The sequence below is a fragment of the Cyprinus carpio genome, chromosome B15 (genome assembly GCF_018340385.1).
Source record: "Cyprinus carpio isolate SPL01 chromosome B15, ASM1834038v1, whole genome shotgun sequence".
Taxonomy (NCBI): Eukaryota; Metazoa; Chordata; class Actinopteri; order Cypriniformes; family Cyprinidae; genus Cyprinus; species Cyprinus carpio.
In genome coordinates this window covers 5,957,786-5,981,137 of record NC_056611.1, presented here as the reverse complement: position 1 = coordinate 5,981,137, position 23,352 = coordinate 5,957,786, and the positions used below count along the sequence as shown (strand labels likewise).

At 38.2% G+C, this 23,352-nt stretch overlaps 1 protein-coding gene and 1 long non-coding RNA gene across 2 annotated transcripts in view; both read right to left on the bottom strand.

Annotated features, from left to right (window-relative positions):
- The window catches only part of LOC122139857, a 59,465-nt gene extending 38,764 nt beyond the window's left edge, over positions 1–20,701 (bottom strand). The window contains exons 1-2 of the mRNA XM_042740028.1: positions 20,465–20,701; positions 20,261–20,383 (exon numbers count right to left, since the gene is read on the bottom strand). Of these exons, the coding sequence (XP_042595962.1) occupies positions 20,261–20,383; positions 20,465–20,696 (355 nt within the window). The 5' untranslated portion in view covers positions 20,697–20,701. The remainder of the gene's footprint in view (positions 1–20,260; positions 20,384–20,464) is intronic.
- Positions 20,702–21,055: 354 nt separating this feature from the next.
- Positions 21,056–21,525, bottom strand: LOC122139778. Its single transcript, XR_006156524.1, has 2 exons — positions 21,264–21,525; positions 21,056–21,187 (listed from the first exon to the last, which is right to left on the bottom strand). It is a non-coding gene; the product is annotated as an uncharacterized LOC122139778 (long non-coding RNA).
- Positions 21,526–23,352: the final 1,827 nt, after the last annotated feature.

The following is a 23,352-nucleotide window of genomic DNA, read 5'->3' as shown; positions in this document are numbered from 1 at the left end:
AACATCTACATGTGTCCTGGACCCCATTCCATCCAACCTCATCAAGGATCCTCTCTCAGCTCTGGCTCAATCCCCCCTTCACTCAAACTGGCTGCTGTCACCCCCATCCTTAAAAAACCCAGACTCAACCCCGACATCATGTCAAACTTTCGGCCCATCTCCAATCTCCCCTTTCTGTCTAAGATACTGGAACGCACTGTCGCCAAACAACTTAAAACTCACCTCTGCTCAAATGACCTTTTTGAACCATTTCAATCTGGTTTCCGATCACAACACAGCACTGAAACAGCACTCCTCAAAGTCACTAACGACATCCTCCTCTCTGCAGACGCTGGTCACCTCACCATCCTCATCCTTCTTGATCTAACTGCAGCTTTTGACACTATCAACCACACCATTCTTCTCTCCCGCCTAGAATCACCGGCACTGCCCTCTCCTGGCTCCAATCTTATCTCACTGACAGACAACAATTCATCCATATCAACAATTGTACCTCCTCCGCTGCTCCAAGGTGTCCCACGGGTTCGGTGCTTGGTCCTCTCCTCTTCATACTATACCTGCTTCCCCTTGGCAATATCATTCGCCACCATGGTCTCAACTTTCACTGCTATGCCGATGATGTTCAGCTCTACATCTCCACTAAATCCATCAAATCTGCCACCCACTCCACTATCACCAACTGCCTCACTGACATTAAATCCTGGATGCACACCAATTTCCTTCAACTCAACTGTGAAAAAACAAAGATGATCATCATCGATCCCAAACCCATTACTAAAACCATTCACAGTTTCTCCCTCACTGTCAACACATTCATCCTGTCTCCATCCCTTCACAGTCGCAACCTCGGAGTCGTCTTTGACAATAACCTCTCCTTTGAACACCACATAAAACAAATCACCAGAACTGCCTTCTTTCACCTCAAAAACACCGCCCGACTCCATCCATCACTCTCTTTCTCTGCTTCAGAAACCCTCATCCACGCCTTCATCCCCTCCAAAATCGACTACTGCAATAGCATCCTGTACGGTATATCATCCAAAACCTTAAATAAACTCCAATACATCCAGAACTCTGCTGCTCGTCTGCGCACCCGCACCTATAATCACATCACCCCTCTCCTCAGGAACCTCCATAGGCTCCCGGTCCCACAACGAATTCAACTCACAAAGCCCTCCATAACCAGGCCCCTTCCTATCTCAGTGACCTGCTCCACTGCCAAAACCCATCTCATAGCCTCCACTCATCTGATGCCAACCTACTGACTCTACCTCCCAGGACCAAGCACCGAACCTGGGGTGACAGAGCCTTCTCTGTTGCTGCCCCCTCCCTCTGGAACTCTCTCCCATAACAAATCCGTGACTGCACTGACCTTTCAACATTCAAATCGCTGACAAAAACTCACCTTTTTAAATTTGCTTTTAATGTTTAGCTTAGTCCAGTGTGTTTTTTTTTTATTATTTTAGTGCATTTATTTTATTTTTATTTTATTTCTATTTGATGTTGTTATTGTTGTTTTGGATTTTTTTTTCTATGTAAAGTGTCTTTGAGTACTCAGAAAAAAAGCTTTCAAATAAAATGTAATATTATTATTATTATTATTATTATTATTATTATTATTTTCATCATCACATTCTTAGCACAGCAGAAGTCTTCTCTTGCAAATGCCTTAACACTTTTTTTATTTTTTTTTTTTCACACATTTTTCACACCCTTTGTCAAAAAAGTCACCACAGATCTCATTGAAGGACCCCAAACTCTATTGGATACACCGTGTTGAACAAAAGGAAAACATCTTTTTTTAGTTTATGGGTAGTTTTTGGATGGTTATGATTCTGTTTTGAAGTTGTTTGAAACTCGTTTGCACAACTCATCAATCAGCAATCAGTCCTCATCCCTCTACAAAAGATGCCACCTCTGTCCTGCTATTTCTAAGTATGGATCAAAGAGGCCAATGTCATGGAAGTAGCGTAAAAGACCATGGCAGAGGGCCAGAGAAAGAGAAGCTTGCATACATGGTGGAGTATTTGCATTACTGTAAAAGGAGAAAATACAGTTTCAGATGAACTTCAGGCAAGAATTATTGACCATGTCATCAAACATAGTTTGCCAGAATGGTCCAACCCATTCTGAGTCAGAGAAATGTGGCATCTATTGCCAGGTATTTTTCAAAATGACAATGGGTAAGTCACAAAGTTATTGTATACCAATGTGTGTTTCAGCTTTACTTTATTGGCTTGTTGGCAGAACAAACTGTGTCTACAGTAATGCAGATGTTTCCTCAGTCCCATTTATGTGTTTGTCATAATGTAAACTTTGATATGATTTGTTCAGATTTGTTCTTGTAATACATTGTTATACCATACAGTTACATGCAACTGGAATAATTTGCTCTATGAATTTGCTGTTTTTTTTTTTTGTTTTTTTTAAAGAGAGAAAGAATAATGTACTTGAAGCTGAAGGGTCGCAGCACAAATAAACTTATGTGGAAAGTGAGGAGACTCCATAGGAACATTTATTGGGCAGAGTGCCACCATTGCAGTGCCAGGTCAGAAGGGCGCCAATATCACCATGTGTGCTGCCATCTCCAATGATGGTGTCCTTTGCCACATACAAATTATCAGTTGAATACAGAATGCCTCATCACATTTCTTGATGCACTAAATGAAAGACTGGTTTCAGCTAAAAAGAGAGGGCTGTTGATGGATTTGCCATGCAAGGAGGTATTTCCATTGGTGCATTGCAACACTGCAAGGGAAAACCTCCAATGTGAAGTTCTGAGTAGGTCCGTTGAACATTTGTAATTTTGAACAGTGTAATTTCATATTGATAGCTTTGTTTTGTATTTTGTTGTCCACTATGTAATGATTGACTGAAAGAATAAATTAATTTGACAAGGTGTAAGTTTTTTTGCAGGTCTGTTTTGTTTTTTGAGTGGAGTTTTTTGGAGTCAAAATTAGTCCCTTTGGCTATTGAGCTTCAGTAGCCTGTGTTAACAGTTTTGAAAATGTGATGTCTAAATGGACAAATGTGTTTAAGAAATTGAAGAAAAACTGTAAATCATGTTTTTACAGTCATTTTACAGTTTAATGTTACCACAGACCTTGCTCTACTCTGCTCGTATGGTATTATTATTATTTTATTTTTTTTTACATTTTCGCAGGTCTTAAAGTCTTAAATTTGATTTGAAAAATCCTGCAGACAGATGTAGCTTTGCACACTGCCAGCATCTAGAATGATTTTGACCAGCATTTTAGTGTTCACGAGAGGGCTCTCTCAACTTGTTATATTTTACAGTTTGTCAATTAATATAATTGTTACAATATGTTTGTTACAGTAATTGATTTTGTAGGCTTTGCATACACATGTGCACCCCTCAAAAGCCAGAGCCCCCCCTCCACATATCAAATCCCAATTTAACCCTGCTGACATCAGTGACTGCCTTCCAGTCTGCGGTTCTGTTAGATTCTGAGAAGATGAGGATGCTGAGCTAGAAGTCTTTTGGACCCCTAAGTTTGTGCCAGGATGCGGCCTTGTCTTTCCATTCCCCAAAGATCCAGAGTCAAAATAACATCTTTAGAGTTCATCACCCTTCAAACCCGGCAGAACGTGCAAAACGTGTTGCAATTCCAACACCACCAAACCATCAAGGCTTTTTTTATTTTATTTTTATTCAAGACTGCATCCAGACGCTCGGTCAATGACCAAGGCAATATAATTATCATACATTTAACTAAACGGAACAGAGGTTTAGTATAAGCTATAGACCCCTTTGTAAAATGGCACTGATGGCTTAACCCTCTGGAGTCGATTAACGCGTATACGCGTTTTGGGGTATTTTCTCCTGATAACCCCGAAAAGAACTTAAATTACACTTTCAGTTTTGTTCGTACAGAGAAGAGCAATACATCAATCGAATCTGTAAAGGGTCTACTTTTTTTTTGTATACAGACATAATAACAACAAAACTTTGTGCACTGATAAAATATAGATAACAAACAAGGAGTGCTGTCTGCAGCCTTTGTCTGCGCTGATCTTCAGTTACAAATGCGTCATTAAAATGAACTGTAACTCAGTGAATACTCAACGAAGAGACATGAGAGAGATATCTATAGAAAGCCTGACATGTCTACTTTTAAACTAAACGAGTGCTGCTGAAAACAAATATTCTGTGATAAAGTAATCCATATGAAAACAACCCGATGTCCGTTTTTCACGTCTTCCTTCATTATCTTCTAATGCGACCACGCCCCCGCGCTGAACGCGCTTTTGAGATTCAAATGTTTCACTGAAGCGCGCGGCTTTTGAATACGCCCACACAACAGAAGACAACGCAGCGAGACTGTTCTTCAAGTTTTTTTATTTTACTGTTTGCTTCGCGATGAGAGGAATAAGACATAATTCACCCCAAAAAGATGTGATGTGGTTGAGGATTTGAGATTTGGATTTCCTCAGAAAAAAAAAATGAAGCACTTTATTCAGCAGAGATCATAAACATGAGTAAGTCTCTTTTTATTTATTTATATACTTGTACTAGTTTTCACATAACGTGTAAACATTTTATTAGTTAGACTTTTTCCAAAGACTTTTTCCAAACTATAATTCCTGACTAAATGTATAATCAAGTGAAATATATGAAGTTTCAATAACAATATACACTACTATACCATTCAAAAGCTTGATGTACATAATATAAATGTAACAATAAATGTAACTGTAACAAATGTAACAATCATTGCTGTTCTTTCAATTTATCCCCCCTAAAAAACCTAAAAAAAATATTCTCAGCTCTTTTCAACATTAATAATAATAATTATAATAATAATAATAATAATGATAATGATAACAATAAATGTTTTTTTAGTAGAAAATAAGATTGTTAAAAGGATTTCTGAAGGATTGTGTGATGGAGTAATGATGCAAAAAATTCAGTTTGAAAGTCAGCTTTGATTGTTCCTAATAAACTGTTTAACTGCACTCACAAGTGAATATTAAATTATGTTGTGGGATAATTAAATATATTCTAAATAAACTACAAACATAAAATTATATACAGTTATTTTGTCCTCACATTCTTTCTTGTAACTCATCCCTCTCAGTGACACAGGTGACTGAATGGCTCATTATGCAGCTCATTATGCAGGCCTTTGTCTTCTCAGGTGTGAATTCATGATAGTTGACGCCTACTCGCATATGACTTTTACCAACAAAAAGTGTCTTAGAAAATTTAAATCAATATATTGTTTTCTGTAAGTGAGTAAACAAGATGATTTTCACATCATTTAGAAAAAAAAAAATTCTAGGCTACAAGCTCCAGTTCTCCAAATTCCTGGGAACCAATTTTCTATATGTGTTTTATTGCCTTATTCAAGTGATTTAACATTTTTAGTTTTTCACTAACCACGCATAACATTTTTTTTCTCAAAAACACAATTATGTACATACATGCTGCTCACATATTATTATAGCCCAGTGTGTGCTGATTACAGTGAGATTAGACTTTAGCCATTTAGATATTTATAAGAAACTGAAAAAAGCACAAATGTCAGGGCATGACAAAACTTCTCCAGGCCCCAAAAATACCCTTAGACTCCAGAGGGTTAACTCAAAGGTTAACTGTCGTCTTTTCATAGTTTCATCCCCTGCTTCTCTAATGCAGAGGTTCTCAAACCTGTCCTCAAGTACCCCAGCCCTGCACATTTTGTATGTTTCCCTCAGCTAACACACCTGATTCAACTCATCAGCTCATTATGGAGACTGCAAAACCTGAAGTGGGTGTGTCCGATATAGGGAGACATGCAAAATGTGCAGTGCTGGGGGTACTTCATGGAGAGGTTTGAGAACCACTGCTCTAATGGTTTCATTCATCCAGTCTCACTTGCCCTTCCCCCATGTATAAGTGACTGTATGCTTGTTTGTTTAGACTAGTTATGTGTTAGTGTTTAGTTAATAAAACTTTAGTGCACAAATTACATGAGTTTTTGATTCTTTCACTGCTTGTGAATAATGTCCCTTTTTACGATTCTGATCTAACTACATGCTATAATGCATTAATACTGTAAGAAAGTTATTTTCTGTGGCTATGAAAATACCATTCTTAGAGTTGATTTGAAATTACACTGAATGTTAGTTGGATGAACCGATTAGTTCATGGCAATTAAATACTGCTACAGTCACTACTGGCATTTGATATAAATAATTGTAATGAATTATAATTAATTGTAATTATTTATTTACATTTGCCTTTTGAGATAATTTGCTACACTGTCTATTGTACAGGTCCTTCTCAAAAAAATTAGCATATTGTGAAAAAGTTCATTATTTTCCATAATGTAATGATAAAAATTAAACTTTCATGTATTTTAGATTCATTGCACACCAACTGAAATATTTCAGGTCTTTTATTGTTTTAAAACTGATGATTTTGGCGTACAGCTCATGAAAACCCAAAATTCCTATCTCAAAAAATTAGCATATCACGAAAAGGTTCTCTAAATGAGCTATTAACCTAATCATCTGAATCAACTAATTAACTCTAAACACCTGCAAAAGATTCCTGAGGCTTTTAAAAACTCCCAGCCTGGTTCATTACTCAAAACTGCAATCATGGGTAAGACTGCCGACCTGACTGCTGTCCAGAAGGCCATCATTGACACCCTCAAGCGAGAGGGTAAGACACAGAAAGAAATTTCTGAATGAATAGGCTGTTCCCAGAGTGCTGTATCAAGGCACCTCAGTGGGAAGTCTGTTGGAAGGAAAAAGTGTGGCAAAAAATGCTGCACAACGAGAAGAGGTGACCGGACCCTGAGGAAGATTGTGGAAAAGGACCGATTCCAGACCTTGGGGGACCTGCGGAAGCAGTGGACTGAATCTGGAGTAGAAACATCCAGAGCCAGCACGACCTGGCACCTGCTCACAGTGCCAAAACCACTGGTAAATGGTTTACTGACCATGGTATTACTGTGCTCAATTGGCCTGCCAACTCTCCTGACCTGAACCCCATAGAGAATCTGTGGGATATTGTGAAGAGAAAGTTGAGAGACGCAAGACCCAACACTCTGGATGAGCTTAAGGCCGCTATCGAAGCATCCTGGGCCTCCATAACACCTCAGCAGTGCCACAGGCTGATTGCCTCCATGCCACGCCTTTCTGCAAAAGGATTCCCGACCAAGTATTGAGTGCATAACTGAACATAATTATTTGAAGGTTGACTTTTTTTGTATTAAAAACACTTTTCTTTTATTGGTCGGATGAAATATGCAAATTTTTTGAGATAGGAATTTTGGGTTTTCATGAGCTGTATGCCAAAATCATCAGTATTAAAACAATAAAAGACCTGAAATATTTCAGTTGGTGTGCAATGAATCTAAAAAATATGAAAGTTAAACTTTTATCATTACATTATGGAAAATAATGAACTTTTTCACAATATGCTAATTTTTTGAGAAGGACCTGTATAAGAGCAGACCTGACATATAAAACAATGCAGTTTCTATAATTCATAATGAGATTTTATATTGTGCTATGACTGACTAAATTTTCATGTTGGAAAATTCCCACTTAGTAAGACTGGATAAGACTGGATTTCGGAAGCACTTACACATACGAAAAACCGTTTAGGTGCATTAGAGGTGATTGTAGCCCTCTTAGAAAATAGCAGTAAATCTGCACAGCAAAAAATCCAGAGTGAAATTAACTCTGCTGGGAGTACATGTGAGAACACACTCAAGAGTGTGAAAGTGTTAAAATAGGAGTGTTAAATTAACACTGAAGCGGAGTTAACGTTAATGAGATAATTAAGTGATTAACTGTGTGATGATTGACCATTATTGACGAGACCTGATGTTAACAAGCAGAATCAACAAAGACAAAAATCACATATTTTTATGTCACCATTATAGTGGTCAGTGTTTGCTTTAGTTGCGCTCTTGACTCTTACGTTTTTAAAGTTAGATTTGGTTTGGCTGTTATAACTCAGTTGTAATAGAGAGACGAGCAAAAATAAAAACATGATCATGCGATATTAATTATGTTTTTACATAATAGATATTTGACCTGAATCACTGAACTTATTTAAAGCCTAAAACATTAGGTCTAAACATTAGAAAACAAACTACTAAAAGTAGCATTGAAAATAAAAATAGAATAGTAAGAATAAAGGAAATTACTAAGACAATTCAGGTAATAATTTATTCATGCCGCAGTGCATCATGAAAGCCATGGATGAATTTTGATAGGTGGCACCCAGAATGCACTGCAACATGCTTTTTTGATTGTCACCGTCATTGAGGTTTGCAGGTTTATTCTTGATGTTTGCATGTCTAAATGAAAAATGCTTTTGAAAGATTTTTGAACAAACAACTTTTAAGAAATTCCACAGATTGTATTTAAAATGCTGGTAATCCTATGCTGAAGAATCATTCAGCTGCAATAATCAACAATGTAAATTTAACTCAGTGATTCACTTTTGAGTGTGGTCTCACATGTACTCCCAGCAGAGTTAATTTCACTCTGGATTTTTTGCTGTGTGCCGGGGGAAACACAGGCTCTGAGGCTATACCGGGGATTTTACACATATGGGATCCACTTAGGTCTCTACATATGGAGCCCAGCCCTCTACCGGTTCTCAAGGATTCATCGAGCACCAGACGCTCTGCCACGTCTGTCTGCTGAGGGGACGGAGGAGCTTGACAGGGTCTACGATATTGACTCTCTGGAACAATCTTAGCATGCTGACCCGAAGCCAGGGCCTCTCATTCCTTCTACCCATTTGAGGTGAGCACACAAGAGGATACTGGGTCCACACGAAGGCTATAGAATCTAAAGAATGTGTTGGGGGTTGCCCAGCCCGCACCTCTACAAATATCTGTCAGTGTGGTTGCAGGAGCTAGCGCCCAGGAGAATGCAACACTTCTATGTGTGGTGTGTTGTCTAGAGAGTGTGTTTGGGGTTGTCTTTCCTGATAAGTCAAGGTCATGGCATCCACTATGTAGTGGGCCATCCTCCCCACCTAGAAAATTTTCATGTTCTGGGAATGTTTTCAGCAGCAGTTTTATTTTAGTTCCTAGAATGTTCTGCTAAAAGGTAGGATAACATTCTCTAAAAACATCCTAAACATGTCTATTGATAACATTGTTAGAACATTATCCTCTAACATTCTAATAAAGCTTTCCATTACACTAGATGTGGACCTACATTGCTCAGAAGTCATATGTTGGTTGAAAGTGAAAACCCAACCATTGTTTGATGTCAAACTCCAGCATAAATAACTCCAAAAACAGTATTACCAGCTTCACTTATTATAAACAAGATTGACTTTATTTCTGTCATAAATGTAAAAAAAGTTCTTATTGAGATTAACAGAGGTGTTGATGGTTTATTGAAAAAAATAGTTTAGTTTTATGTCACCATTATGGTGATCAGTACTTAGGCAGTATGAGTCTTTTCAATGTTACTTTTTGTTTAACTGCTGTAACTATATTTGTTATGGCAAAAAACAGTGAGAGAAAAATGTCATCAGGTGACTTTTTTTTATTTGCTGGTGTTAAAAATTTCATTATGTAATGATCAGCTGGTTTTATCTGGAGTCTAATCTATGTTATTAGTTTAATATTAGTGGCTATAGCAAATGTGTTGCAATGCATAAGATCCTGCAGATTTATATCATATGTATTTTTGTCTCTCTTTTTTAATTACGCTGTTCATGAACCACTTTGAACCACAGAATGCTTAGACACACAGAGACCTCAAGAATTATTGTATGAATATCAACAATGGTGACATGCTTCATGTTGCAATGCATTCTGGGTGCCATGGATGAGTTTTCCATTATGTACCCAGAATACATTGCATCATGAAGCATGCCAGCATTGTTCAGGTTCATACACTGAATCTTGATGTTTGTGTGACAGAGTTTTTTTTTTCTTCTCCTATTCTCTAATCCTTGAAATTATCTGCTTTAAATTTAGCTGTGTCTCATGCTGTGGACCCATTGAGTCACTTGAATAAATGATATGCAACTAACACCATACATTAGATTGGGTGAAACCAGATAATCAGAACACATATGTGGTGATGTATTAATCATCAGCAAGCAACCAGCATCATCTAACCACATGTTCTCTTGCTGTTTTGGCCATAATAAAGATTATAGCAGCTAAAGAACAACACTGACAAGTTAAGTGTCAAATTGCACAACTAAAGCCAACACTGACCACCATTATGGTGACATCAAACCAAATTATTACTTTTAAACAGACATCAACATCAACATCTAAACCTCTGCTTAAATCTTTATTAGAATGTTAGAGGATTATGTTCTAATAATGTTATTAACCCTCTGAAGTCGATTAACGCGTATACGCGTTTTGGGGTATTTTCTCCTGATAACCCTGAAAAGAACTTAAATTACACTTTCAGTTTTGATCGTACAGATAAGAGAAATACATCAATCGAATCTGTAAAGGGTCTACTTTTTTTGTATACAGACATAATAACAACAAAACTTTGTGCACTTATAAAATAAAGATAACAAACAAGGAGTGCTGTCTGCAGCCTTTGTCTGCGCTGATCTTCAGTTACAAATGCGTCATTAAAATGAACTGTAATTCAGTGAATACTCAACACAGAGACATGAGAGAGATATCTATAGAAAGCCTGACATGTCTACTTTTAAACTAAACAAGTGCTGCCGAAAACAAATATTCTGTGATAAAGTAATCCATATGAAAACAACGCGATGTCCGTCTTTCACGTCTCCCTTCATTATCTTCTACTGCGACCACGCCCCCGCGCCGAGCGCGCTATTGACATTCAAATGTTTCACTGAAGCGCGCGGCTTTTGAATACGCCCACACAACAGAAGACAACGCAGCGAGATTGTTCTTCAAGTTTTTTTTATTTTACTGTTTGCTTCGCGATGAGAGGAATAAGACATAATTCACCCCAAAAAGATGTGATGTGGTTGAGGATTTGAGATTTGGATTTCCTCAGAAAAAAAGAATGAAGCACTTTATTCAGCAAAGATCATAAACATGAGTAAGTCTCTTTTTATTTATTTATATACTTGTACTAGTTTTCGCATAACGTGTAAGCATTTTACTAGTTAGACTTTTTCCAAAGACTTTTTCCAAACTATAATTCCTGACTAAATGTATAATCAAGTGAAATATTATGAAGTTTCAATAACAATATACACTACTATACCATTCAAAAGCTTGATGTAATAATATATATGTAACAATAAATGTAACTGTAACAAATGAAAAAACAAAAACAAACATTGCTGTTCTTTCAATTTATCCCCCCTAAAAAAACTGAAAAAAAAATATTCTCAGCTCTTTTCAACATTAATAATAATAATAATAATAATAATAATAATAATAACAATAAATGTTTTTTTTTTGTAGAAAATAAGATTGTTAAAAGGATTTCTGAAGGATTGTGTGACTGGAGTAATGATGCAAAAAATTCAGTTTGAAAGTCAGCTTTGATTGTTTCTAATAAACTGTTTAACTGCACTCACAAGTGAATATTAAATTATGTTGTGGGACAATTAAATATATTCTAAATAAAGTACAAACATAAAATTATATACATTTATTTTGTCCTCACATTCTTTCTTGTAACTCATCCCTCTCAGGGACACAGCTGACTGAATGGCTCATTATGCAGCTCATTATGCAGGCCTTTGTCTTCTCAGGTGTGAATTCATGATAGTTGACGCCTACTCGCATATGACTTTTACCAACAAAAAGTGTCTTAGAAAATTTAAATCAATATATTGTTTGAAGCTCATTATGTAAACAAGATGATTTTCACATCATTTAGAAAAAAAAAAAATTCTAGGCTACAAAGCTCCAGTTCTCAAAAGTCCCGGGAACCAATTTTCTGTATGTGTTTTATTGCCTTCTTCAAGTGATTTAATTTTTTTATTTTTTCACTAACCACGCATAACATTTTTTTTCTCAAAAACACAATAATGTACATACATGCTGCTCACATATTATTATAGCCTAGTTTGTGCTGATTACAGTGAGATTAGACTTTAGCCATTTAGATGTTTATAAGAAACTCAAAAAAGCACAAATGTCAGGGCATGACAAAACTTCTCCAGGCCCCAAAAATACCCTTAGACTCCAGAGGGTTAATAAACATTTTTAGAATGTTTTTAGAGAACGTTATCCTATCTTTTGAGAGAACGTTCTGGGAACAAAAATAAAACTACCCGCTAAAAACATTGTTAGAACAATGCATGGTAATGTTCTTAGAACATTTTTAGAACAAAAAAATTCTAGCTGGGTCTGCTTAGAGACGGCAATCCCCTTCTGCAGTCCTCTGATAGACAAAGAGCTGGTTTGATGTCCTGAAGCTTTGCGTCCTGTCTACGTAGCATCTCAATGCTCGGACGGGACAAAGCAAAGCTAGGGCTGGGTCTGCCTTCTCCGGGGCAGCACTTGCGGGCTCAACACCTGATCGCTGAAAGGAGTAGTGGGAACCTTGGGTACATAGCTGGGCGGGGGCCTCAGGATTACCTGGTAGTCAGCCGGCCCAAACTCTAGGCACGAATCGTTGACCAAAAATGTGTGCAGGTCCCCTACCCTCTTGATAGAGGCCAATGCAAGCAGAAGCAGAGTTTTCATTGACAGAAACTGCAGCTCGACTGTCTGCAAAGGCTCAAATGGGCCTTGCTGTAGTTCTCTGAGCACTAGAGACAGGTTCCAAGAGGGTATAGAGGGGGGCCTTGGAGGATTTAGCCTTCTCGCTCCCCTTAAGGAACCTGATGATCAGGTCATACCTCCCCACTGACTTCCCTTCCAAGGGGTCATGGTTGGCAGCAAGCGCAGCCACGTAGACTTTAAGTGTGGAGGGAAAGACATTTTTGAGGGTCTTCTTTGTTGAGAAGAACACTACTCGATGAACAGGCTCCACTTCTAGTCGTAAGTGTGTCTCATAGACAGTGCTCTCGCCGAAGTGATGGTGTCAGCTACCTCTTGGGGTAGGTCACCTAGAACCTCCACGTCCCATCCAGGGACCAGACATGAAGTTTCCAGAGGTCTGGATGCAAGTGCCACAGGGAGCCCCGTCTCTGAGTCAGTAGATCCTTTCTCAGAGGAATCTGCCGAGGAGGGGCAGTCACAAGGAGCATCAATTCCTGGAATCAAGTCCGAGTGGACCTGTAAGGCACCACAAGCAGGACCTGCTCCTCGTCCTCCCTGATCTTGCACAGTGTCTGGGGGAAACACATATTTGCGAAGGCCCCGCAGCCAGCTGTGTGCCAGTGCATCCATGCCAAGTGTTCTGTCGGTCAGGGAGTAGAATAACTGGCAGTGAGAGGTTTTTGCAGAGGCAAACAGGTCTACCTGAGCAACTCCAAATCAGCTGTCCATCTGAGGATGGAGTTTCTATTTTCCTGGGAGTGCAGCTCATGACCGCTCGTCAGCTCCCTGGGTAAGCAGACCAGGAATGTAAATATGCACAAAGTGACCTCAGATGCTTCTGACTCCAGAGGAGGAGGTGTCGGGTGAGCTGCAACATGCGACGGGAGTGTAGAACGCCTTGTCAGTTGTTGTACACAATGGTCGCAGTGTTGTCCGTATAGACCAGTACGTGCTTGCCTCGTAAGCGCCCTTTGAGATGGATCAAGGCCAGGTGTACTGCCAGCAATTGATGTGCCAGTGCAGTTGGGGGCCCGTCCAAACCCCTGACACTGCAAGCTCATCGAACGTGGCCCCCCAGCCGGTGGTAGAGGCATTCATGTTAACCACAGCATGCCTGGAGACATGTACCAGGGGCACTCCTGCCCAGAGAAACACAAGGTATGACCACGGGGTTAAGGTTTGGTGGCAGGCCGGTGTGACTTGGACCTGGTGAGTGCCGCATAGCCACGCCCACCTCATGACTCGGACATGGAGCCAGTGTTAAAGCGGTCTCATATGAAGCAGCCCCAGCTGCGTGACTGCTTCTGCAGCTGCCATATGCCCCAGGAGCCTCTGAAACCATTTCAGTGGGACTGCCATCCTTTCCATTAACATATTCAGGCAGTTCAACACCGACTGAGCACTTCTTTGCATAAGGCGTGCTCAACTGAATCCAACTCCATAGCGAGAACAGAGATCCTCTCCAAGGTGACTTTGCTCTTTTCCCAGTTGACCTGAAGGCCCAATCGACTGAGGTGCGAAAGCACCAAGTCCCTGTGTGCAACTGATCCTGAGACTGAGCTAGTATGAGCCAGTTGTCAAGGTAGTTGAGAATGTGGATGCCCTGTTCTCTCAGGGGAACAAGGACTGCCTCAGCAACTTATGTGAAGACACGGGACAACAGGGTCAGCCCAGAGGGCAGGACCTTGTACTGATAGGCTTCAAAATCAAAATACTTACATTTACGCATTTAGCAGATGCTTTTTATCCAAAGCGACTTACAGTGCATTCAGGCTATACAGGTGCTGGTCATATAATTAGAATATCATCAAAAGGTTGATCTATTTCACTAATTCCATTCAAAAAGTGAAACTTGTATATTATATTCATTCATTACACACAGACTGATATATTTCAAATGTTTATTTCTTTTATTTTAATTTTGATGATTATAACTGACAACTAAGGAAAATCCCAAATTCAGTATCTCAGAAAATTAGAATTTGAAAAGGTTCAATATTGAAGACACCTGGTGCCAGACTCTAATCAGCTAATTAACTCAAATCACCTGCAAAGGCCTTTAAATGGTCTCTCAGTCTAGTTCTGTAGGCTACACAATCATGGGGAAGACTGCTGACTTGACTTGACAGTTGTCCAAAAGACGACCATTGACACCTTGCACAAGGAGGGCAAGACACAAAAGGTTATTGCAAAAGAGGCTGGCTGTTCACAGAGCTCTGTGTCCAAGCACATTAATAGAGAGGTGAAGGGAAGGAAAAGATGTGGTAGAAAGAAAGTGTACAAGCAATAGGGATAGCACCCTGAAAATCTATGGGGTATTGTGAAGAGGAAGATGCGATATGCCAGACCCAAGAATGCAGAAGAGCTGAAGGCCACTATCAGCAAGAGGGTCTGGCTGCAGATTGCACTTGCACTCTCAGACTTGCATTCTCAGACTTGCACTCTCAGACACTTCCGCTTCCGCTAGTGACATCACTTGCAGTCTTTATTTTATATTTTGTTCTATTTAATTATTATTTTTTGTTTGAATCTCTCAACATTTTACAACAGCAGCCAGGTGTTGAAGACAAGAAAAAAGAAACTAAATTACGAAGTCACTTGCAATCGCCACTTGCACTCTCAGCTACCTGCGACATCACTTGCAGTCGACACAAATCATGCGTGTTGCCAATATGACAGCGTGTTGCCAATGAAGACAAGACGCTGTCATATTAAGTGTTTGTTTTTTCTACGGGAGGAAAACGTTTAGCGAGAGACTTTGCGCACTGCATTCATATTCTGCTGTTCTGTGGCCGCGGATTTGCAGGTCTTGTCTTTTTCTTGCAGGACCCTGTACGTAACGTTACTAAATTAGTTTTAATCGTTTAATCACCACAGCTTCTTGTCTCCATTGGCAACACGCATGATTTGTGTTGACTGCAAGTGACGTCGCAGGTAGCTGAGAGTGCAAGTGGCGATTGCAAGTGACTTCGTAATTTAGTTTCTTTTTTCTTGTCTTCAACACCTGGCTACTGTTGTAAAATGTTGAGAGATTCAAACAAAAAGTAATCAACAAATGGAACAAAATACGAAATAAAAAAAGACTGTTAATGATGTCACTAGCGGAAGCGCAAGTGTCTGAGAGTGCAAGTCTGAGAATGCAAGTGCAAGTCTGCAGCCAGACCCTTCTCACTATCAGAGCAACCTGGGCTCTCATAACACCTGAGCAGTGCCACAGACTGATCGACTCCATGCCACGCCGCATTGCTGCAGTAATTCAGGCAAAAGGAGCCCCAACTAAGTATTGAGTGTTGTACATGCTCATACTTTTCATGTTCATACTTTTCATTCGGCCAAGATTTCTAAAAATCCTTTCTTTGTATTGGTCTTAAGTAATATTCTAATTTTCTGAGATACTGGATTTGGGATTTTCCTTAGTTGTCAGTTATAATCATCAAAATTAAAAGAAATAAACATTTGAAATATATCAGTCTGTGGTGTAATGAATGAATATAATATACAAGTTTCACTTTTTGAATGGAATTAGTGAAATAAATCAACTTTTTGATGATATTCTAATTATATGACCAGCACCTGTACATTTTCTTTTTATCAGTATGTGTGTTCCCTGGGAATTGAACCCACAACATGTTGTGCTGCTAACACAATGCTCTACCACTGAGCCACAGGAAAACAGAGAGTGTTCCTGTGGATTTGTTAAAAAAAATCCAACAGAGAGATAGCAGGAACATCAGGAGTGGCTAAATCATTAGTTTGGTACATTCTGAGGGAAAAAAAAGAACGTACTAGTGAGCTCAGCAACATAAAAGGCCTGGGCATCCACGGAGGACAACAGCATGATCGGAGAATCCTCTCCATGGTAAAGAAAAACCCTTTCACAACATCCAGCCAAGAGAAGGACACTCTCCAGGAGGCAGATGTGTCACTGTCAAAGTTTACAATCAAGAGAAGACTTCACCAGAGGAAATACAGAGGGTTCACCACAAGCTACAAACAAGGCCAGATTAGACTTTGCAAAAAAATAAAATAAAATAAAAGCGGAATATTCTGCAATGGGCAAGTCAATCTCCTGAATCCAGCCCGATTGAGCTGCATTTCACTTGCTGAATACAAAACTAAAAGCAGAAAGACCCACAAACAACAACTGAACTCAGCTGCAGTAAAGGCCTGGCAAAGCATCACAAAGGAGGAAACCCAGTCTCTGGTGATATCCATGAGTTCCAGGTTTAAGGCAGTAATTGCCTGCAAAGGATTCTCAACAAAATATCAAAAATGAACATTTACATTTGAGCCCCTGAAAATGGGGGACTGTGTATAAAAATGTTTGTAATTCCTAAGATTATTATATTTTTGTTCAACCCATTGAATTAAAGATTAAAGTCTGCACTTCAATTTCATCTTGATTGTTTCATTTTAATTTTATACACTGTAAAAAGTGATACTCTATATTTACTCAATAAAAAATTGTGGCAACAGATTACAAGCAATATTATTAATGACATTTAACACATTAGAATTAATTAGAATTAATCAAATGAGATGCTTACAAGCAGTTATTCAAAATGAGTAAAATAACATGAAAAAAATAAGTAAAATGTATACAAAAATATTGGTTTTGTTGGACAAAAAACGAGAAGCATCTGGCTGCAGCCTGCATATAGAGGAGGGGTTGCACATGTTAACCTGCCCCATACCTACTCTGATTGGTTCGATCGTCTTTCATAGGCATACATGATAGGAAATGTGTGCGTAGTTGGTGTACATTGTTAAAAATTATACACTATATTTACTTAATAAAATTGTGGCAACAGATTACAAGCAATATTATTAATTAAATTTAACACATAAGAATTCATTAGAATTAATCAAATGAGATGCTTAGAAATTAACCATTCAAAATGAGTCAAATAGCACAAAAAATAAGTAAAGTTTAAACAAAACAAAAAAAAAACAAAAAACATTTCTTTGAGAAAGAAAAACCAAATCACTATGCTAAGGAATAATATGTTATGCATACCAGGCCAGTAGTTAGCGATTAAGAAAACACAGCGCAAAAAATATAATTCACAAATTCATGTTTTTGTTGCTTACATGGAGATGATACAGCCATAGTGTTCACAAAGCTTGTGTTTTCAAGCCCCCAAAACAGAGTTATTGAAGACACTGATGTTAACAAACAGAATCACTGAAGGAGCATAATCTACATTTTGGTTACCATTACGGTGGTCAGTGTTTGCTTTAGTTGGGCTCTTGACCCTTAAACTTTTAAACATTTTTTTTTTTGATTGCTGTAATTGTGATTACAGCAGTTAGACAAGCCAATAAAGAATAAGATCATCTGGTGTTGTTTGTTTTGACATCGTTTGATCTGGATTTCTGAGTTGGTTGTGTCTTATCAACAACAGACGTCCTTTGTCTGTACAGTATAAGCATTACAGTATAAGTTTTCAGCATAATCAGAGATATTCTAAGAAGCAAATGTTTCAAAACATTTAAAAAAAAAAAGAAAAATTATTTCATTTAGGCAACAGACATCAAGAATCAGGCTGAGAACCTCAACAATGGTGACCATCAAAAAGCATGTTGCACTGCATTCTGGGTGCCACCAATCAAAACTCATTTATGGCTCCCATCATGCTTTGCGGCATGAATAAATTATGAGATTAATTGTCTTAAGATTTATTCTTAATATTTTCTTTTATTTTTTACTTTTTTATGCAATTTTTAGTAGCTTGTTTTGTGATGCTTACAGTTCATCTGTTAATCTGAATATGCTGTTCGTCACCATTCTTGAGATTCATACGCTGGTTCTTGATGTCACTGTGTGTCTAAAAGAAGGTTTCCCTTCCCCACTACAATTTTTTTTCTTAATCAGAATTCTTAAACTCTGGATTTAACAGGAGATTTCAGGTCTTCTATTGTTGAATTACAGGGGCTGCTATATTGAATATTAATTTAACTCAGAGAACAGGTTCTATTTATAACACTCAGGCCAAACAATGATTATGTAAAATCATAACCAACACCACCTGAACAGCTTTACTCTTGGCATATCTAGCTGTTATAATTCAGTTACAACAACCATACAAAATGTGATATTAAAAAGTCAAGGGTCAAGAGCCCAACTAAAGCAAACAATGACCACTATAATGGTAAACCCTATAAATTTACCCTTTTCTCCTTCAGTGATTCTGTTTGTGAACTTTAGGTGTCTTCAATAACTATGTTTTGAGGGGACTGAAGACACAAACTTCTGAACATTATGCCTGTATAATATCTATGTAAGCAACAAAAATGTGAATTTGTAAAAAAAGTTGACGTCATGTGCATACATATAATGTTTTCACAGGGTGTTTCATGATCGCCAACTACTGGACTGGCATGTATAACATAGTATTCTTTAGCATAGTGGGGTTTTTTTTCCGTTTTTTTTCTCAATGAAATCAATATTTTTGTGTAAATTTTACTTAATTTTTTCATGTTCTTCTAATCATTTTGAATGGTTGCTTGTAAGCATCTAATTTGATTATTTCTAATTAATTCTAATGTGTTAAATTTACTTAATAATATAGGATATACAATTTTAAACAATTTTATTGAGTAAATAAAGTGAATCATTTTTTACAGTGTACTGGGGCATACAGAGCTGAAATTATGTGTCCAAATTGTGTCAGTGTCCAAATATATATGGTTACCGTGATTTTGCCAAGTAAGACATGTTCCTGGATCAACATTATTGTCCAAAAATATAGACTTAACCCAATCCCTACCCCTAAATCTAACCCTACCCATAATTTATTCCTAAAATCAGTGGGAAATGATAGCTGATTAACAAGGGTGTAGAAGCACCTAACCTTGATTTTAAGCCTAAAACAGATATTTCCTGAAAATTTATATCTCAATTCTGATTGGTTGATTGGAATGTTGCTCGCCAAATACATATACACAGTTTATATATATATTATATACACATATGTGTATATAATATATATCTCAAAATCTAAAATGTTTTTATTATTATTTTTATTTTTTTACCCAGATGCTGGTACAGTATATTTAACTTCAAACAAGTTAAAAAAATGTTGTTGTTGATATTTTTGTTATTTAAATGTTATCTCTGACTTCCTTCCACCTGAGCTTGTAAAGTTTTATGGTTATTAAGTTGTGGGTAATGAGTAAAAACTGTCTGACTGACTGTTGTTCTGCTGTTAACTGACAGTAGAGGGAGACCGAGATCTGCCACCTAGTCAAACATAAAATATCTTCATTGGCATCTGTGGATCCAGGACTAAACTTTAACTTTAAAAGAAACTTTTCAGTTCACAATAAGCTTTTCATAGAGGAAAAAGGGTCTTAATATTTTTAAAATGTTCTTCACACTAAGAAAAAAAAAAGTTTCTTCTATGGCAGTGCTGTAAAAACCACCTTTAGATCCTCTGTTTTGAACAGAAACCTTCTAAAATCAGCCAAAATAACAGCTTTACCAGTTTGGGAGACTTAAGACCAGAAACCCATCTTAGGCTGTTGTTGTACGATGGAAGCTCACAATGTTTAGGAACAGTGCTTGTGTCTGCAAATGTGACATGGAAAATGAATTTAACCTTTGACGTTTCTGTAGCACCACAGCAGCACCAAGAAGACAATGATCAAAACTGCAACAGTCAGTCCGGCAGTCACTCCAGTTATCATGGGATTGAGACCATCAGATCTTGAGTCTGTGGAAGCTGAGATATGTTTTAACATTTAGATTAGTGCTGTAAAGTGTACAGAAATGTTTCAGTTGTGTTTATAGTTTTTAGTCTCACCTCTGACTGAGATCCAGCTCTTGGGTGACTCTCCTCTCTTTGGATGTTTGCAGTAGTAGAAACCCTCATGTGACTTTGAGAAAGTAGTGATGGTCATCTCTGTAGTTTGATTCTGGATGAGTGATCCATCTTTATAGAAATCAGCTCTGAGTTTTGATGAGGATTTATGTTGATATAAACAGTGTAAAATCAGATTATCTCCCTCAGTCAAAGGGTGAACAGGGCTCTCCATAATCACACCAGCTACAAACACAGAGCAAACAAACAAAGTTTGATAAAACTATATTTTAGTGCCACTTCCTCATTGAGTGTTTTTTGTCCACTCATGTTTAATGCACTTGTTTAATCAACTCTATTCATGCTTTGATAATAAACTTAAGTAAATAAATGCAGAAACACAGACTCACAGTGTACAGTGATATTAACAGGATGATGTTTCTCTCCAGATTCAGACTCACACCAGTCTGAGAGTAGATGATAATGACGGCTGTTCTCTGTAAAACCAGAAAATGTATTCAATAGTAAATGTTATTTTGGACTTCAGCTGAAATCAGCTAATTCAGATATTACCACATGAAGCACATATCTTACTTGCTGAGACAGTTAAAGTGAACCAGCTGAATGTCCAGCCTGCAGAGAAGCTGTGAACCTGACAGATCAGAGTCACTGGATCTCCTTCAGTCAACCACGTCTGTGGTGAAACACTTAAAACTGCTCTGGGATCTAAAATAGGGAAATCACTCATTAATAGCATGTTAAACTTGTGTTTGTGTGTTTATGAAGAGATGATCACACTCACCTGATACTGTCAGTGTAACTTCATCACTCACATGTGACCAGCGTGATCCTTCTGTCTCTGATCCTTGACAGGAGTATTTACCTGTGTCAAACTCAGTAAATGGAATGAATGTGTGTTCCTGTAGTTTAGTGTCAAACCTGAATGAACCTTCTTTATACCATCTGTAGCGCCAGCTAGTGACTCCTTCACCTTCACATCTGAGAGTGACTGTCTCTCCTCTGAATACATGTCGAGCAGGTTTAATGGTCACTGTGGGTTTTGGTTTTTCTGCACAATGACAACAATTCAGAATGAAAATAATGAACAGTTTTTGTTGTATGACCACAGTTACTTGATTGTAAAAAACATGCTAAATCAGATTAGACTGAAATGTTGTTCTCTATAGCTCTTATTGCACTTACTGTGTCATTAAATTATATGTGCATTATATACTTGCCGTATATTGTCACTATTACTGGCGCACTGTAATCTGTGTAATATCCTTTTCTTCGTGCTCTGCAGCTGTACTCTCCTCCATCAGAAATTCTCACATGATTGATTACTTTAGTTGCAGCTTCAGTAGATTCATGGTTTGAGTCTTTTCTCCAGAGAAACTCCCATCCATACTGTGACTGAATCCCCTCACATCTCAGAGTAACTGAGTCTCCAGTGAACACTGAACTCTGAGGCTTCGCAATCAGAGTTAGTTTAGGAAAACCTGTCAATATAAAGTTAGTGGGAGCATGAGTTATGAATATTTTTCAGCAGAAGATCTCAGTTAGGTATCCGTGAGGCTAAGCAAATCTGAGGTGGGTAAAAGTTAGGGCTGGACAGCAGGAAAAACAGTGTGAGCAAAGGCAAAGATGTGGGTTTGATGGGCCGAATTGACCTGTGAGAATAGAGGGCTGAGGGCTGCGGCTGCAAGACCAGCTTTAGTGGAGTGTTTGTTTGTGTGTTACTGGTGGGGGGGGGGGGGGGGGGTGGTGTCAGTGGTGGAGGAAATTAAATACAACTAAGTTACTGTAATTAAGTAGTTTTTAAAGATCGGGTCATATGGGTTTTTGAAAAATATCTCTTTTGTAGTTTGTAAGGTAGCTATCTGTGAAAAAAAAGCGAAGTGACGTGGCCAAGTATGGTGACCCATACTCGGAATTAATGCTCTGCATTTATCCCATCCAAATTGCACACACACACTGTGAACACACACCCGGACCAGTGAGCAGCCATTTTTTGCTGTGGCACCCAGGGAGCAGTTGGGGGCTCAAGGGCACCTCAGTCGTGGTATTGAAGGTGGGAGAGAGCGCTGTACATTCACAACTCATAACACCCACCCACAATTCCTGCCGGTACGAGACTCGAACCCGCAACCTTTGGGTTTACGAGTCCGACTCTCTAATCATTAGGCCCCGCTAACCCGCTTGGGAACAGTCTGCAAAGCTGTTAATCAAAAAAAGTGCATTTTAAATAAAGCTATTGTCTCTCAAAGGAAAAACTCAGAATGGCCTTAACGAGTTGTTATATTTTCGAATCTTTTGCCTGTTACTGGTATACGTCACTGGGTAACACATTAGCATAATCCCGCCTGCCCACGAAATACACCTCTCTGTGTCGAGAAGATGCTGTGTTCCACGATACCACAGCAATACAGTTTGAGCCTTTTGTTGTGCTCATCATTTTAATGAGGACTGCTTCTCTAATCTTGCCTTTTATCTTCGTTGCCTTCTAATCTTCTTTATTTGGACCAACAAGCATCTCCGAACCACAGCCTGTAAGTACGATTGATACGTTATGTGAACATTTTCAACTGAGTGCTCAAAATATCTAGATTTTATTTATTTATTTATTTTTGTGCTAATATGTGATGTTTACCTAGTGCAGATTTAGGTTTCCAAGTAAATCATGATATTACTGTTTTACTGAAATAGTTCTGATAATTCACTGTGAACATACTATTTCCTAATAATGTGTCTATTAGACTGTCGTTGTTCTAATTACTTTGTTTAATAATACAGAATGTAGAGTAGCGCACAGACTTTATAATCATTGAGAAAGTGCTGTTTATGTAGTTATAGTGTTATTGCAGGGAGTAAAAGACCCGTTAGACAGAGAC